Raw genomic sequence first — 17,162 nt, forward strand, 5'->3', positions numbered from 1 at the left:
AAAATCACAAGGAACTGTGTAAATAAGCAAAAACAATTTAGAGTGGAAATGTGATGTTCTCTTTAGAACAGAGTCACAAAAACAGCCAAATGTAAAATACATCCATGTAAAAGCACTATTGTGAAGAGGAAGCCTTTGCTTAACCCGGTATGCAAGCAGATTCTTATGACAGTATGCAACTGCATCCTCACAAAACAGTTTCTCAGATTACAAAAGAGCATTTCTCTCTCCTTTAGGTATGTTAAGGTAAGCCACATATGATCTGGGTCAAGCGTATAACATTAGATTGTGTTTAACAAAAGCAAGTTTTATAAAATTTCAAAAGAGAAACACTTTGTTTTGCAAGTATAAAGTATTTTCATTTTCACTGCAACAAATTCATCTTATGATGTTGAAGCATTTCTTTGGTACATATATGAAATAAATACTCCACTAAAAATGACATCCATAAATAAATGTATTTGTGTCACATTATCCAAATATTAGATTTAGAATGTATACACACATTTTTGCAAGTAAGAAGTAATAAAATAAAATTAAATTTAAATGACATGTTACAAGCATTTACTATTTAAATAAACAAGGGAATGTGGCTAGCGTTTCTTTCTAGAAACAACTATTACAAGAATACCTGAAAAACATAATAAATGCCTTAAAATGTTCTACTGCCTTTTAAGATATGTACTGGTATGTATTTATCTTCATGGAATTTTCAAATTTTATTGTGTAACATTGAGTATTTTTAATGTATTCAACGTACATTTTTTGTCTTTAATCAATATTGAAAATCTCTATAAATTTTAAAATTAAAACAAAAATTTTAAATCATGTGTTTTTTTTTTATTATCTGAGATTTTAGAATGGTGTAATGGAATAACAAATTATATAATCTACACAATATTCTTCTTTTTTTTACTATATATATTCCTACTATTCTCTACCTATCCCCAAATAAATGAGAAATCCACAGTAGAAAGAAAATGGCAAAAGGGTCAAAAATTCCAATGTGGGTAGAAATGAAGAGCTGTCTTCAAGAATTCTTAAGCAGTTTGAAGAATACACACAGGTTAAGGTTTTGGTTTTTATTTGTTTGGTTGTTTTGATTTTTTTTTTTAAATAAAATAAAAAAGAGAAGAGTATTAGAATTCACATCTTAAATCTGTCAATTCATTCCATGCCTTCTCCTCATTATGTGACTCTGAACAAATCACTAAGTCTACTAATACTGCAGCAAAAGAAAGAGAAATAAATGTAAATGATTATCAACTCCTAATACATCTTAACACTAGAATTATCGGAGCCTACGAGAAAACCTGTAAATCTGGCCCACCTTAAATCCGTTCGCACCTCTACGTCAGTGTCTTTTGTCCTGTAAATGTGCCGATTAAGACAAGCAGCCTGCTATTCCATCCCCCACCATCGCAGAATGTTCCCTAAGTTCTCCCAGTTCATGCCTTGTTTGATTATCTGGAGTTTTACAGTGGAAATAATAGATGCATTTCATGTGTGTTCCGTTTCTACAGTAAGCTGGGTAAACACATTGTTAAAATAGAAACTTTTTCCTGTTTTAGTAATAAATGTTACAAAATGTAGGCATAAACTATAGAATGTGTGAAGCCTGAAGTCCAAACATCAAATAAACACTTTCACAAAAGTTTCAAGGATGATACAACAGCTTCCGTGGCGTAGCAGAAAAATTTGCGTTTGTGTGTCAGCTTTTATCCCTCCAGATCAGAGAATGTCCAGTTCCATTGCCTCAAAACACTACCCACATCTACAGTTATTCCCAGTTTCAAATAAAAACTAACAGCGTCAGATCCCTAGGGCGGTAGTATGTATTGTGATCGTGAGTGAGAGAATAAAAGTGAAAAAAAAAGCTAACATTTACATTTACAGTACTACAGTATAAATGTACACGGTCTGTTACAGATGCAAACCAGATGTATATGTGTACTGTATAATATTAACAATAAGAGCAGCTCACTACTGAAAACAGCAAATATAGGAGGCAATGGGGATCAAACCGGTGGTCCTTTGATTACAAGTCAGCAAATCCTACCACTACACCATGGAAGTTGTTGTATCATCCTTGAACCTATTGTGAAAGTGTTTATATGATCTTTGGTCTTCAGGCTTCACACATTCTATAGTTTATGCCTACATTTTGTAACATTTATTACTAAAATATGAAAAAGTTTCTGTTTTAACAATGTGTTTTCATTGATTACTGTAGAAACAAAACACATATGAAATGCATGTGTTCCAAATAACGACCTATTATTTCCACTCTAAAACTCCAGCAGTTCACTCCCAGATAATCTAACAAGGCATGAGCTGGGAGAATTTAGTGAACGTTCTTCGACGGTGGAGGATGAAATAGCAGGCTGCTTGCTGCTTGTCTTAATCTGCACATTTACAGGACAAAAGACGCTGATGGAGAGGTGCAAATGGATTTATGGTGGGCCGAATTTACAAGTTTTCTCGTAGGCTCTGGAAATTCTAGTGTTAAATAAAAGTCAGGACAATGATAACAACAGTAAGGTAAAGCTAAAGACACAAAAAATAAATACACAGAATCATGACTAAAATATCAGAACATATGAATCCATTAAGAAAATTACAGAGCTTTATTTTATAGAATAAAAATGACTTTTACGGTTAAAATAAAGATAATGTATATTAATTAATGTTTCAGATTACACAATGGAAGCCTACTAGGATTCAAACCCATAAAAATTTAAGTTTGATAAAAAAAGCTCCCAAAGAATAATGAAACTGTGATAATGTAATGTAAGAAACTAACCAAACCAATAAATTCAAGTGTTATAATTGAATTTTACTAAGACTCACTTGCATAATTACCTGCAGAAAAGTCTCTCAGAATGGTTCAGAGCAAAATATGAGGATTTGGTATGCCAGTAAGAAGTTAGTATTGATACTTACAACCGAACAATTGCTGGATACAGAAATGCATCTTTTATCCTCACACCACTGGCAGCCATTAGTGTTTGCAGTACAACTGGCGCAGTCTGTGAACCTGTAACATCTGTCGTCTGTAGCTGCTACAGGTGTTAGAAGACAAAAATGGGAAAAATACAGAATTTTTGAAATCTGTCGACAATATCCCTTTACACATGAAACATTATCAAATTGACAGAATTGGTCCTTTTCTCTATTTACAAATTATTTTCAGAGGTATATACTATAACATATTACCAGATTATGAGCCTAGTGCCTGGAAAATTGCACAAAACTCTACAGCCATAATAGTTTTCCCCACAGATAAAAAAAAAAAAATCAGTTTTATCTTTGCTTTCAGGAAAAATGAGTTATGTTCCTCTAAAAGCCTAAAACAAAATTACTCAACATTGGAAAGTAGTGTTATTCCCATATACTTATCTAAGATGATGAATCAAGGCATAACTGTCAACAACAGAAAAGTGCCTTTTGCTGATCAATTAACAGGTTAACATACAATATTAAAATAACTCTTTTAAAAATGAGTGCAAGAATGAAAACTGAAAAGCATAAGAGACAAACATGGTGTTAGGCAATACAGGTATAATTAAAACTGATTGATTCCTAAATTCAGTACAGCATGAACAGAAGGTAAACTTCAAGTGCTTATGTGGCAGATCATAAAACAAATAGGACAACAATGATCATCCTGTTATGATGCACTAACATTTACATTGATTTTAACTGTTTAGCAAAACTCAAAATGAATGATGACAGAATACGGTCACCATACTGCAGAGTATGCTGCTAATCCTTGAGGGAAAATGAGAATGATTAATTCACATGAGCTTCAGCTCACTGGAGTTAAGAAAGTATACCATTTCACTTACTAAAATCCACAATTTTGGGGTTGGGAGTGGGGCAGGGGACATTCCCTTGGTCACTTGATCTCTTACTAGAGCCACTTTTATCGATCAAAATTTTCTAAAACCATATGAGATTAAAGTCAGCCAGCATTGTTTACTCCTGTTATGTTTACCCCAAGAAAAACATGCCAAAAGTGTTGTTTTTTTTCCATCAACAAAAAATGTTATTCTGGGTCAAAGAAACATATTAGTACCAAAATGTCAACATAATCACAATAGGACAGGGCGTCTAGTGCCCACTGTTGTACTGATACAGATTTAGTATAGTTATTTGTACACTTCCTGTGAAACTAAAAACACTTCCACAAATAAATTGAACAGAATAGTCTGCTTTATTGGTATAGAAGTGTAGGTCTAAAGTTGGATTCTTCATCTAAAAATATATATGAGATAATTATCAAAATTCACAATTTTTGGTTTACCTGACAGATGCAGCTAAGCTCTTATATTCAGATTTATTAATTTCATTAAAATTTTCTCCTACTGACTCGAGTATTTAAAAACTCTCTGTCCACTTTCCCCTTGAGAAATACAAATCTCAGTAACTGACCCTATTAAAATCTTTAATGCATTTCCTCCAGAAATCTAAACCTACAACAGTCTAAAAGGCATTTCTGGCCTATCACGTTACTTGGACTAATAGAAAAAATGTACAACTAATCTCAAATTATTAATTTTTGTCCCTGTTCTTAAGAGTCTCAGGTCTAATCCGAAGTTTTAACATCACATCAAATTTTTAAATGTTTCTGGATTTTATACATTCAACAATTTCTCTGAATCATTACAGGATTTTCCTTAATTTTAACCACTTAAACTATCTTTTCAATCTAAGTATTTCTGGAGCTTATCTATGTCCACTTTTCACAACATACCATATCCCTCTCACACCTCTGCCTTTTCAATACTTTGGTGTTCATTACCCTCATTTAACAACAAAAAAATACATAAATTTATGTGTGGATCCTCTGCAGTCAAATTTCTCTTAAGACTCACAAGAAAAATTTAAGCTATATAAATGTTTAGATTTTTAAGTGGGTTTGTGTCTGTCATCCTCATCTTTGTGGAGTTTGCATATTTACTCCCGTAATTCAGTCCAAATGTGAATGTATGTGGGCCTTATAACAGAATGGTACTGTATTAAGGGTTTGCTCCTGCCTTGTGAACAGTGCTGCCAGGTTAGGCCCTGACATACCCAAGACTCATCAAACTGGACTAAGTGTGCTTAAGAATATCAGGCTATTTAAATTGTAGTTAATTAATACACCAAATAAAGAACAATAATCTTAAAGTAAGAATAAATGTAAGACTATTCAAATAGTTATCTTATTACAATTACTGTATAACAGACTCTGTGTCCAACAATATGTTACTGTAAACAATTAATATGAAGCAAATAGAATTTTTTGAAGAGTGCCATATTAAAGACAGCAGCACCATGATGCATAAGGCAACTTTTTATGGTTAGGGTTTGCAAATGAGAGTGAAAAAGTTGTGCAGCAAGGGTTTGCAGGTCATAAAAGGAGTGCCTGGGCCTGAGTGAACATATCCCCTCAGTGAGACGTAGTGGTTAACTAGATAGGATTTCACGCAATGAACCTTGCCTACACAAAAACAGAAACTGGAAATGTGTGTGCACAGCTTTTCACATGCACGTTGAAGGGTGAACATTTGTATATTTATGCAAACTCTGATCCATCCACACACATTATTTCAGAGAAACTGGGAAATGATGATAACCTTGATCAAGTAAAGAAAACAAGCCAAACCAGCTAAATGATAACTTATGTGCACATTTACATCACTGAGCCATTATTAGAACATGCACTGAAGTGCCGAACATATTACATCTCAGAAGTGATAATTACGATATACAGGCTACATTTTAGTTCACCTTTAAAAGGGCCAATGCTGTATATTTCTACTGAAAAACTTTTTTGGTTATTTGTCAATTTATATAGGCTACCTGTTGTCATTTGTCAGAGAACTAGACAACAGATCAAGAATATTTCACCCAAGCTTCACTCCATCATGTTCACTGTGCTGGAAGCCATTACCGAGGCTGCATGAGGTGCTGCATCCAATTTTCATATGGTTTGGGTGTACATAAATAAAACAGAATATGTTTTTTTTCCGAACATAAAAAGACAACTTGCAGTAGTTGCATGTTCTCCTAATATGATCAGAGCACTTTCCTGCACTCCTACTGTAAGAGATTTAGGGCACCTAGCTAAAATGAAGCTGTTTTTGTCAACTGCAAACGGTTACATTCCATTAACACACAATCCAACTGTGATGCCAAGATGACTCAGACAAACGATACAGCTTGGTGGCCTGAGTCAACTCATGATTCATTTATTTTAAGACAAAGTAGGTTTTGACGGATGTGATGGCACTGTACGTGGTGGCTGGCTTGTTGGTAAGGTAACTGGCTGAACACTCAGTTTTTCATTTGACTTATTTAATTCAAATAATGGACTATGGTATTATTTTCAGGTCAAAGATCATTTACTAGCATTTACTGATACCTGCTTCTGTTTTTATTTGCATTTTCCATACCATTCCAGCTTTTTCCTAAGTTGGAGTTGTAACTGTTGTAACTGTGATCATAGGAACAATGCATCTACTTTCCAAATACAGTGGTACCTTGAGAATTATACAAGTATAATTCGTTCTGTGACCGAGCTTGTAAGTCAAAATGCTCATATCTCAAATCAATTTTCCCCATTGAAATTAATTGAAATGAGATTAATTCGTGCCAGCCCCAAAAAAAACACCCCATTTTTTTGTTAAATGTTTTCAACATAAGAAAAATGTATTTATAATGAACAAATATTGTATACAAACAAAATAAAACCTAATACATAAAAGAGAATCTAAATAAATAAATAGATGTTGGCAGAGCCGATTATCGTATTGTATTATTTTTTTCTTTCACTTCACTTTCTTTTTTACCACGCTTTCGTCACTTTCATTCACAGGGCGTTTCAATAGAAACCTGTCCAAGGAGCTTTGTTTCTTCCTCCCCTTTAGAATGTTTCTGAAATGAATTAGGCAAGTGTCATTAAATAGTGCTGCTGCGCGACCAGTTGCAACTTTTTCAGGGTGTTTTTTTGTCAATAAAGTCTGAAACTTTTTCCCACATTGCCAGCACTTCCTTTACCTCACTTGAAGAGATAACCTCCTCCACCTCTGGCTCCTCTGCGATACCAATCTCCAGCAGAACATCCATATAGATAGATGGATAGATACTTTATTAATCCCAAGGGGAAATTCACATAATTCAGCAGCAGTATACTGATACAAAAAACAATATTAAAGAGTAATAAAAATGCATGTAAAAACAGACAATAACTTTGAATAATGTTAGTGTTTATAGGGGTGGAATCACAGAGTCGCATAGTGTGGGGGAGAAACAATCTCCTCAGTCTGTCAGTGGAGCAGGACAGTGACAGCAGTCTGTCACTGAAGCTACTCCTCTGCTTGAAGATGACACTGTTCAGTGGATGCAGTGGATTCTCCATGATTGGCAGGAGCCTGCTCAGCGCCCGTCACTCTGCCACACATGTTAAACTGTCCAGCTTCATTCCTACAATAGAGCCTGCCTTCCTAACAAGTTTGTCCAGGTGTGAGGCGTCCATCTTTATGCTGCCTCCCCAGCACACCACCGCGTAGAAGAGGACACTCGCCACAACCGTCTGGTAGAATATCTGCAGCATCTTACTCTTACTTAGTCAGCTCTGACCTTTCTTACACAGAGCATCAGTATTGGCAGTCCAGTCCAATATGTCATCCAGCTGCACTTCCAGGTATTTATAGGTCTGCACCCTCTGAACACAGTCTCCTCTGATGATCACGGGGTCCATGAGGGGCCTGGGCCTCCTAAAATCCACTACCAGTTTCTTGGTCTTGCTGGTGTTCAGGTGTAAGTAGTTTGAGTCGCACCATTTAACAAAGTCATTGATTAGCTTCCTATACTCCTCCTGCCCACTCCTGATGCAGCCCACAATAGCAGTGTCATCAGCAAACTTTTGCACGTGACAGGACTCCAAGTCGTATTTGAAGTCTGATGTATATAGGCTGAACAGGACCGGAGAAAGTAAAGTCCCTTGTGGTGCTCCTGTGTTGCTGACCACAATGTCAGACCTGCAGTTCCCGAGACGCGCATACTGAGGTCTGTCTGTAAGATAGTCCACGATCCATGTCACCAGGTGTGAGTCTACTCCCATCTCTGTCAGATTGCCCCTACGGAGCAGAGGCTGGATGGTGTTGAAGGCACTAGAGAAGTCCAAAAACATAATTCTAACAGCACCACTGCCTCTGTCCAAGTGAGAGAGGGATCGGTGTAGCATATAGATGATGGCATCCTCCGCTTCCACCTTCTCCTGGAATGCGAACTGCAGAGGGTCGAGGGCGTGGTGGACCTGTGGCCTCAGGTGATGAAGCAGTAGCCGCTCCATGGTCTTCATCACATGTGATGTCAGAGCAACAGGCCAGAAATCATTCAGCTCACTAGGACATGATACCTTTGAGACTGGAGTGATACAAGATGTTTTCCAAAGCCTTGGGACTCTCCCCTGTTCCAGGCTCAGGTTAAAGCTGCGCTGTAGAGTACTCCCCAGTTCCAGCGCACAGGCCTTCAGCAGTCATGGCAATAATCCATCTGGACCTGCTGCTTTGCTGGCACGAAGTCTCCTCAGCTCTCTGCTCATCTGCGCTGCTGTAATTGTGGGTGGGGATGTCTCTCCTATGATGGTATCAGCATAAGGATGGTTGGAGGATGCAGTACCTCAAGGTGAGAGTGGGTTAGGGTGGTCAAACCTGTGAAAGAAGTTGTTCATTTGTTTGCTCTCTCCACGTCTCTCTTGATGGTGGCACCCCAATTCGAGCTGCAGCCATAATCTTCATCCCATCCCACACTTCCTTCATGTTGTTATTCTGCAACTTCTGCTCCAGCTTTCTCCTGTACTGCTCCTTCGCTGCCCTGAGCTGGACTCAGAGTTCCTTCTGCACACGCTTGAGCTCATGCTGATCACTGCCTTTAAAAGCCCTTTTCTTCTGGTTCAAAAGGCCCTTGATGTCCCTTGTAATCCATGGCTTATTGTTAGCAGAGCAGCGTACTGTTCTTACTGGAACTACAATGTCCATACAGAAGTTGATGTAATCAGTTGTGCAGTCAACAGCCTCTTCAATATTCTCACTATGTGACCTCTGCAGGATATCCCAGTCAGTGGTTCAAAAGCAGTCTCTCAGAGCCTGCTCTGCCTCAGGGGACCACTTCCTGAATGATCGTGTGGTTGTAGGTAGCGCCTTCACTCTTGGTTTGTAGTGAGGCTGAAGCAGAACCAGGTTATGATCTGCTTTCCCATGCGCAGGCAGCAGGGTGGCGCTGTATGCGTCTTTAACATTTGCATACAGTAGGTCAATAGTCCTATTTCCCCGGGTGTTACAGTCCACATACTGGGAGAATGCAGGTAATGTTTTGTCCAGCATCACTTAGTTAAGGTCTCCAGCGATTAGCACAAGCGCCTCGGGGTGCTGCGTTTGTAACTTAGCAACTGCAGAATGGATGACGTCATTCACTATCTCCGCGTTCGCTCGAGGGGGGATGTTGCTGCGTCTATAGTTCCATCAACTCCTCCGTCGTCAGTTCCTTGGAATGTGCAGTGACAAGCTCTTTGATGGCTCGTATTTTGAATTTTGGCTTGTAACTCAAGGCAAAAAATTGACCTGGTGACGGCTCGTATCTCAAAAAACTTGTACATTGGAGCACTCTTATCTCAAGGTACCACTGTACTTTTGTACAGTAACATTAGTAACCAAACTATGTATCAACTGTCACAAAAAATGGACTTGCTCACAGACCATAGTAACACCAACAGCAATACCCAAATCGCTTCCAATCTGACAATGTCAACTTTACTTATATAGCACATTTAAAACAACATAGGAATGCTGTGGCCAAAGAGCTTTACAATAATAGAATTAAAGAAAAACATACAATTAACATGAATAAAAAATAGAAATAAAATAAATGAACATACATAAAATAAATAATAAATAGAAGTAATGTTACATAATCACAATGAGGAAACCATTAGTATTACTGAAGGTCACGGAATGCAAGTGAATAGAAATGAGTCTTTGATCTTGTTTTGAACAGTTCAATTGTAGACGACTCCTTTATGTGATGAGGTAAAGAGTTCCACAGGTGAGGAGCGGCAGCTACAAAAGCCCTGTCCGCCTTAGTTTTACACTTGGCATGAGGGTCAAAAAGAGACAACTGACTAAAAATCTAAGCACTCTGGATGGCTGGTGTAAAACACACAATTCAGATAAATAGGCAGAAGCAAGCCCACATAAAGATTTAAAAACTAGCAACAAGATTTTAAAATCAATTCGAAAACTGACAGGCAGCCAGTGTAAAGAAGCCAATATTGGAGAAACAGGGTCATATTTTCTTGCCCCAAACAAAAAGCGAGAGGGAGCATTCTAGACCAACTGCAACCTGTGTATCAGGGATTTGCTAATCCCAGATTACAGCTAATTCCTTTAATCAAGGCGAGAAAAGATAAAAGCATGAATAGCTTTCTCAAGATCCCTAGAAGATAAAAAAGGCTTGATTTTACCTAATAGACGAAGCTGGAAAAAGCAACTCTTGACTAAAGAATTAACTTGTTTCTCAAAAGAGATTACTGTCAATGATAATACCTAGATTACGGACTTGAGGTTTGCAAAAGGCAGAGAAAGAGCCGAGAAGTCCAAGACCAATTTAGGCTTTAGCTGATGGGCCCACTTTAAGCACCTCCATTTTATTTTGATTCAGATCAAGAAAATTATTAGCCATCCAGGATCTTAATTCAGAAAGACAGTTGTGGAGTTAATTTATTGCAGAGTTTCAGACGGGAATATAAACCTGTGTATCATCAGCATAGCAGTGAAAAGAAATGTTAAATTTCCTAAAAATAGCTCCAATAGGGTGAAGGTATATAGAGAATAAGATAGGATCCAAAATGGGAACACCACATTTAAGAGGAGCAGTAGATAAAAAAGAGGAATTTAAAGTCACTGGAAAGTGTCTACCAGTTAGATATAACCTGAACAAGTTAAGAGCAGCCCCTTTAAGCCCGACAAGATGTTCAAGCCACAACAGCAATATCTCATGGTCAATAGTGTCAAAGGCAGCGGACAGGTCCAGGAGTACAAGGACTGCAGAACCACCTGAGTCAGTAATAATAGAGATGTTATTGAATATTTTAAGGAGGGCCATCTCAACACCATAACGCCTAAAGCCTGATTGGTAGATCTCAAATAAATTACGGGAGTTAAGGTGATCCACCAATTGATTATAAATAATTCTTTCTAATATTTTAGCCGGAAATGGCAATTGGGAAATCGGGCGAAAATTGGCTAAAACTCCAGGATCTAATTCTGCCTTTATTAGACCGGGATGCACTGCAGCATGTTTAAAAAATGAGGGCACAACCCCCGCACTAATAGAATCATTGATAATGGCTAGTAAAGATGGGCCCAAAACATCAAAGGCTTCCACTAAGAGGCATGGTGGTACAATATCAAGAGGATTGGGAGCTGGTTTAAGGGTGTCAATAGTTCTTTATAGCTTTGAAAGTGAGATAAGATTAAAAGATTTGAATACAATACCATGATTAACAGTAGGAAGTTCATAGTCAGTTGAAACAATACCACAGCAAATTTTGTCAATTTTACTGACAAAGAATGAAAGAAATTGCTCACATGAAAGAACAGTGCTATTTAATTCCATCACAAAATGAGGGTGAATGGCTCATTAATTAAATTAAATAAGACCCTAGGATTCTTAGAATGACAGGAAACTAAATCAGCGAATAAATCAGCGAGGGGACTGGGCAGTCTAATGGTCTGGAATCCCTACAGATTTGATTTTTTTCTCCAGGCGTCTGGAGTTTTTTTTGTTTTTTCTGTCCACCCTGGCCACCGGACCTTACTCTTATTCTATGTTAATTAATGTTGACTTATTTTATTTTTCTTACTGTGTCTTTTATTTTTCTATTCATTATGTAAAGCACTTTGAGCTACTTTTTGTATGAAAATGTGCTACATAAATAAATGTTGTTGTTGTTGCTGAAATCATGTTTAGCATTCTTAACTGCAACCTGAAAATTGAATAGAGAAGTCCTAAAAATCGGTTTTGAAACAATCACAACATCTTTTTTCCAACGCCATTCCGCATTTTGACAGGCGCAGCACAGCGATCGTGTAGTTTCATTTAGCCAGGGAGCAGGTCTTCCCTTATTACAGCGTATCTTGAGCCTAATACCGTTTTACAAGAAGAATTAAATTCTAAGACAGAATCATTGATACAATCATATTGGACATGCACATCAAGACTATAGAAAATGGTTTAAAAATCGGATATAATAGAAGAATTTAAAAAGCAAGAGCAGCGTGAAGCACAATTAGTAGTAGGGACACACTGTTTTTAAACTTTAATCACCCATCTTTGCTCCTAAAGGACAACACTTTTCTTGGATGCAGCTTTTCAAAAAAGAAGAATTGTAATCACCTGTTGAAAATCATCTGTTTCTACTCACATCATTTTCTTTTTCTTTTTTTTAACCCATTATTGGCCCATTCTAATACTTTTTTCAGAATGTGTTGCAGGCCCTCAATGGCAAAAATGGATTTACAGTTATATAAAAAAAAAAAAAGAAAAAAAAATCACAAATGACCATGCTAAACATTAAATATCTTGTCTTTATACTGTTTGTGATGAATTACAATGTCAAAATGAATTTTGGATTCACTGCTTTTTGTTTTTATTTGCATTTTTCCTACCAACCTTTTCCAAGTTGGGGTTGCTGTATGTTTTAAATTATCACTATAATTTGGAAAGGTAAAAATAATAATTACAAATGTACAGGGAATATGTTTGATGATTTAGTGTGGTGAAGTTAATTTTGCCTATAATTTTAAACGAATTTTGTTATGTGAATAACTATTTATGCCTTTCAGAAGTAAAATCAGCTTATCAATTTCTAAAACAGTCATAGTTAAGAACTGCCAGATGAAGGACTCTATATAAGAAGGAAGGTAAATTTACATAGAACTTATGTTTAATTTGTTGGAAAAATCTAATGAATATAATCAACAAAAGGATTTGCTGCAATTAATTCAAAATTATTAACTAAATAAGTAAACCCCTTTTTTATATTCTGTATTTGTTAATAACAGCAATTTGCTTACAGGAACAGAGCATTCTGGTAACACAACAGTCCAAGTCTTTGATACACAATTTTGTATCACCTTGCTCAGAAGTCGTTTTCATTGGATAATGACTGTGTGCAAATTTTCTTTCACCATTTGTACTGTTAATAGTATTACCAAATGACTCAATCTATGTTAAACCGTTTGCACCTATTGATCTGCATCTAAATAAACCCTTATATAAAAGAAAACTGAACCCTAAAGACACTCTCTTCATTAAAACATAAATAAGTCGGCACTTTCAGACTTGAATTTATCCTTAAAAATCACAGCCAGACATAGAAGGAAAGACGGATAAGGCAGCATTTCCCTTTATAGATCAATTTTTACACATCTATACTTTTTTGTTTATATTGTTTACTAGAGTTTTTGACAGTAACCATTAAATGTCACAACATGCAATATTGTACAGCTATAGGGAGGTTGCCCACCTTGAATTTATAAAGATGAGACAAAAGAGAAAGAAAGGCATGGGGGAAGAAAAAATAAATTTAATGTGGAATGCACTACTTAATAATGACAGAAACACATTCACAAAGTATATGCAGAAAAAGAAATATTAAATATATATATATACATACTGTATATACACATATACATACACACACACATTGATATATATATATATATATATATATATATATAGTCTGCTGCAGATTTTGCTGTTAGAGTTAAATGTTTTTGACAGAAGCATCATGTAGGTTTTGCTCTTAAGTGATAATTCAAAGAAAACAGTATTTCTGTGATATTTAAATCTGTCTGCACTAAGTTTACAAATATTGACAGCTTTGTACTTTAAACCATGTCTTGTAGAGTTTTTAATGAAAAGCAAGCATAATAAAATTCATCTTCCTCCACCATAGATAACAGAATATCTTATATCAAGGGCTAAAACTAAGTCAAGGTCCCCCAGAATGTTATACCATCTGGTTACTACTGAGAGCATTAAACAGCTTTTATTTGGAAACACAGGAGTGGAGTGTCACAGCAACAGCACCTTGAAACGGAGCAACAAAATTAAACCACAGCTCAGCAGGGAGATTAGTGTTTGGCCATTGTATAACCAAAGGTTCTTTTAAGGTCCCTCTGTTTACCCGTTCCCCCATTTTGCATGCAACCTGACAGTTATGGTTGAGGACAGCTACTCTCATGTACTGATACTTTGATAACACAACTACTTTTAAGTGACAACTGAAGAACATCTTCAGTTTCTCATATGTAACTAGGCAATTCAAAGACAATCTTTAAAATAGGAATTGATTTTTTATTTTTTTTTTTATAATGCCAATCTCACCGGGACCACGGCCCCCAGATTGAAAGGATTGTTGATTAATATCACTAAGGAAAAATAACCATAAACACTTTTTAAAATTAATTGCATGCATTTAGGCATTAACCTTGATAGCCCTAATTTTAAACATTTTCTGCAAAAGAAATAAAGCATTATGCAGTTTTGCCAATATTCCCATTACTGCACATGCTCAGTGTAACTTCCAACTTAAATATAAAAAAGGGTTACAAATGTTAGCAGGAACTAAACCTGTTTGTAACTGAGAGGTTGTCTGTAATTAGTGATTTAGAAATTGTAGAGGGAGAAGTAATGCTTAGATTAAATACACTGAAATCTAACAAATCACCAGGAGCAAATTACATTTATCATTGACTCCTTAAAGAGGCTGGTAAGTACATATATAAATCTTTAAAACATATTTTATAAAAATCTCTACACACTGAGAAAATTCATAGGGACTGGAGACTAGTACATCTTATCCCATTACACAGAAAGGGTGATTAGGCTACGTAACTATGGGCCAGTAAGCTTAACATGTATTACTGCTAAATTAATGAAAGCAATTACTAGGACAAGATAAGCATCACATGTCAAGAATAGGTGTATTAGCAACTAGTCAACAATGGCCACGACGGGGAGATCGTGTTTTACTAACATGCTTCATAAGAAAGCAATAAATGCACATGATTGGAGAGGTGCATATCATATAATCTACCTTGATTTTCAGAATGCTTTTGACAATGAAATATATTAGGCTAGTAATCAAACTAAAGACTAAACTAAGTGCAGGTTTATAGTGAGAGGAACCTTTTCAGAATTGAGAGGTATTAGCAACAAGGAAAAACTAGGTAAAACGTTTTGGTTTAAGCAAACAGAAATTAAAAGGTGACATGATTAGAGGTTTTAAAATTATGAAAGGAATTAGCACAGTGGACACAGGGTATAACTTCAAAATGAAGTCTACAGTTAGAAACTTATTAAGGACAAACGCCTTCACACAAACCACCATAGAGACATGGAATAAATTACCAAGTAGTGTGGTATAAAGGAAGACTTTAGGGCTCTTCAAATCTCGACTTGATGTTATTTTGGAGAGTCTAAGAGAACAGGATTAGTGAGCATGTTGGGATAAACAACCTGTTCTTGTCAAAGCTGTCCTACTTCAATACATTTAAAAAATAAACAAACTGATATATAATTATGTTTTTAAAGATAACATAAGCCTTAAACTCCAAGCCATATTTTGTAATCCTCCGTTATATACAGTAGTATGTTCTTAAGTGTTGTGTGTGTGCGTGCGTGCGTGCGTGTGTGCGTGTGCGTGCGTGCATAATTAGACCAAAGCAAGGGGTTCTTTAAAAATGTATTGATGTTTTGTAAATCTATTATTGTTTAACTGTGGCTGAAGGAGTATTATAAAGATGAACAACAAATTCAGCATTAAGAATTATGTTACTTATTAAAATTAATCATCAAATAAATAACTGACACTTAATAAAATGCGTACAGTGTGCCAGGCATAAATGTTTACAGATTTTCATTGTCTTGTAAAACAGTGACATATTTCCAAAACTTACTCTTGTGCATTTGTTCTAATACATGTCAATGTTCAACATTTATTTATTTTAATAAGGCAGTATTTTTGCTAAAGCCTTAAAGGCATTTGATTCTGTCATGAATCATTTTACAATTTTATGCTATTCAACATTTTTTATGCTAGTAAATTATTTTCCAACTTCCCTTAGCCAAAAGAATGTATGCCTGAGACAGCCCAGAGGCTCCGTTTTTTCTGCTCTTCAATTAGTAGACTTCAAATATTATATAACACTACTTTAAAAAATAATTCAACATAGCATTTTGTACAACTTCTATATCCACAGAAAAAGCCATTTATTAAATATATTGAAAATCTTTATCAGTATCCTGAAAATGTTTAAAGAAATAAGCATCTTACTTGTCTTTTTTGGGCACTGCACATCTGGGATGGTGCCATTGGTATGACTGGGATGCCAGGAGACACAGTGATCTCTGCTCCACAAACATCGGATACCTGGACCAGCACTGAGGCAAGAACCTTCATTTCTGAAAGCTTCACAGTTGGGAGGGTTATACACTAAAATATCATTTAAAAGCACACTTGAAAAGCCGCCAAACACATACATGGACCTGCAAAACAATGAACAAAAATGTTAATCACACCAGAAAACTTACCTACTGGTAAGATGTTTTATAGATTAAAAATTAATCAAACCTATCACTAACATAATAATTTCTCATTAATTATAATATGGAATGATTAATAATGTAAGGAACTGAACATTATGTGAATAATAAAATTAACCAGAATTTTAAATGGAAGTAATCAAAATGCCTCAAAAAATTACAGAAAAAATACAAACGTATGTAAAGAGGTAAACACATGCACGCACAAAGTTTACTAGTTTAAATATAAATACTGTACCTGGCAGTGGAAATATCTGGTAAAGAAAGAAAAACAGGAAGGAAGGACCTGAACTTACCCATTGCTGACAACAGCAGAGTGCCCAAATCGGTTGACATCCCGGTGTAGATTGGGCTTTGGCAACACTCTCCATTCATCGCATGCTTCAAAAAAGGAATAAGTCTGCTTTAGCAAAAGTCACCCTAATTCAGGGTCTTCATAAGAAATGTAAGATTTGCTTCATTAGGTTGAAGTACATAATATACACAAACAGCTGTCAAATATT

The 17,162-nt window shown here is 36.0% G+C and overlaps 1 protein-coding gene across 1 annotated transcript in view; it reads right to left on the reverse strand.

Annotated features, from left to right (window-relative positions):
* The window catches only part of atrnl1b (attractin-like 1b), a 1,075,952-nt gene that overhangs the window by 763,379 nt on the left and 295,411 nt on the right, over nt 1–17,162 (reverse strand). Inside the window, exons 11-13 of the mRNA XM_039775615.1 lie at nt 16,956–17,040; nt 16,391–16,602; nt 2,944–3,062 (exon numbers count right to left, since the gene is read on the reverse strand). Coding sequence (XP_039631549.1) covers nt 2,944–3,062; nt 16,391–16,602; nt 16,956–17,040 — 416 coding nt within the window. The remainder of the gene's footprint in view (nt 1–2,943; nt 3,063–16,390; nt 16,603–16,955; nt 17,041–17,162) is intronic.

The sequence above is a fragment of the Polypterus senegalus genome, chromosome 1, assembly GCF_016835505.1.
Source record: "Polypterus senegalus isolate Bchr_013 chromosome 1, ASM1683550v1, whole genome shotgun sequence".
Classification (NCBI taxonomy): Eukaryota; Metazoa; Chordata; class Cladistia; order Polypteriformes; family Polypteridae; genus Polypterus; species Polypterus senegalus.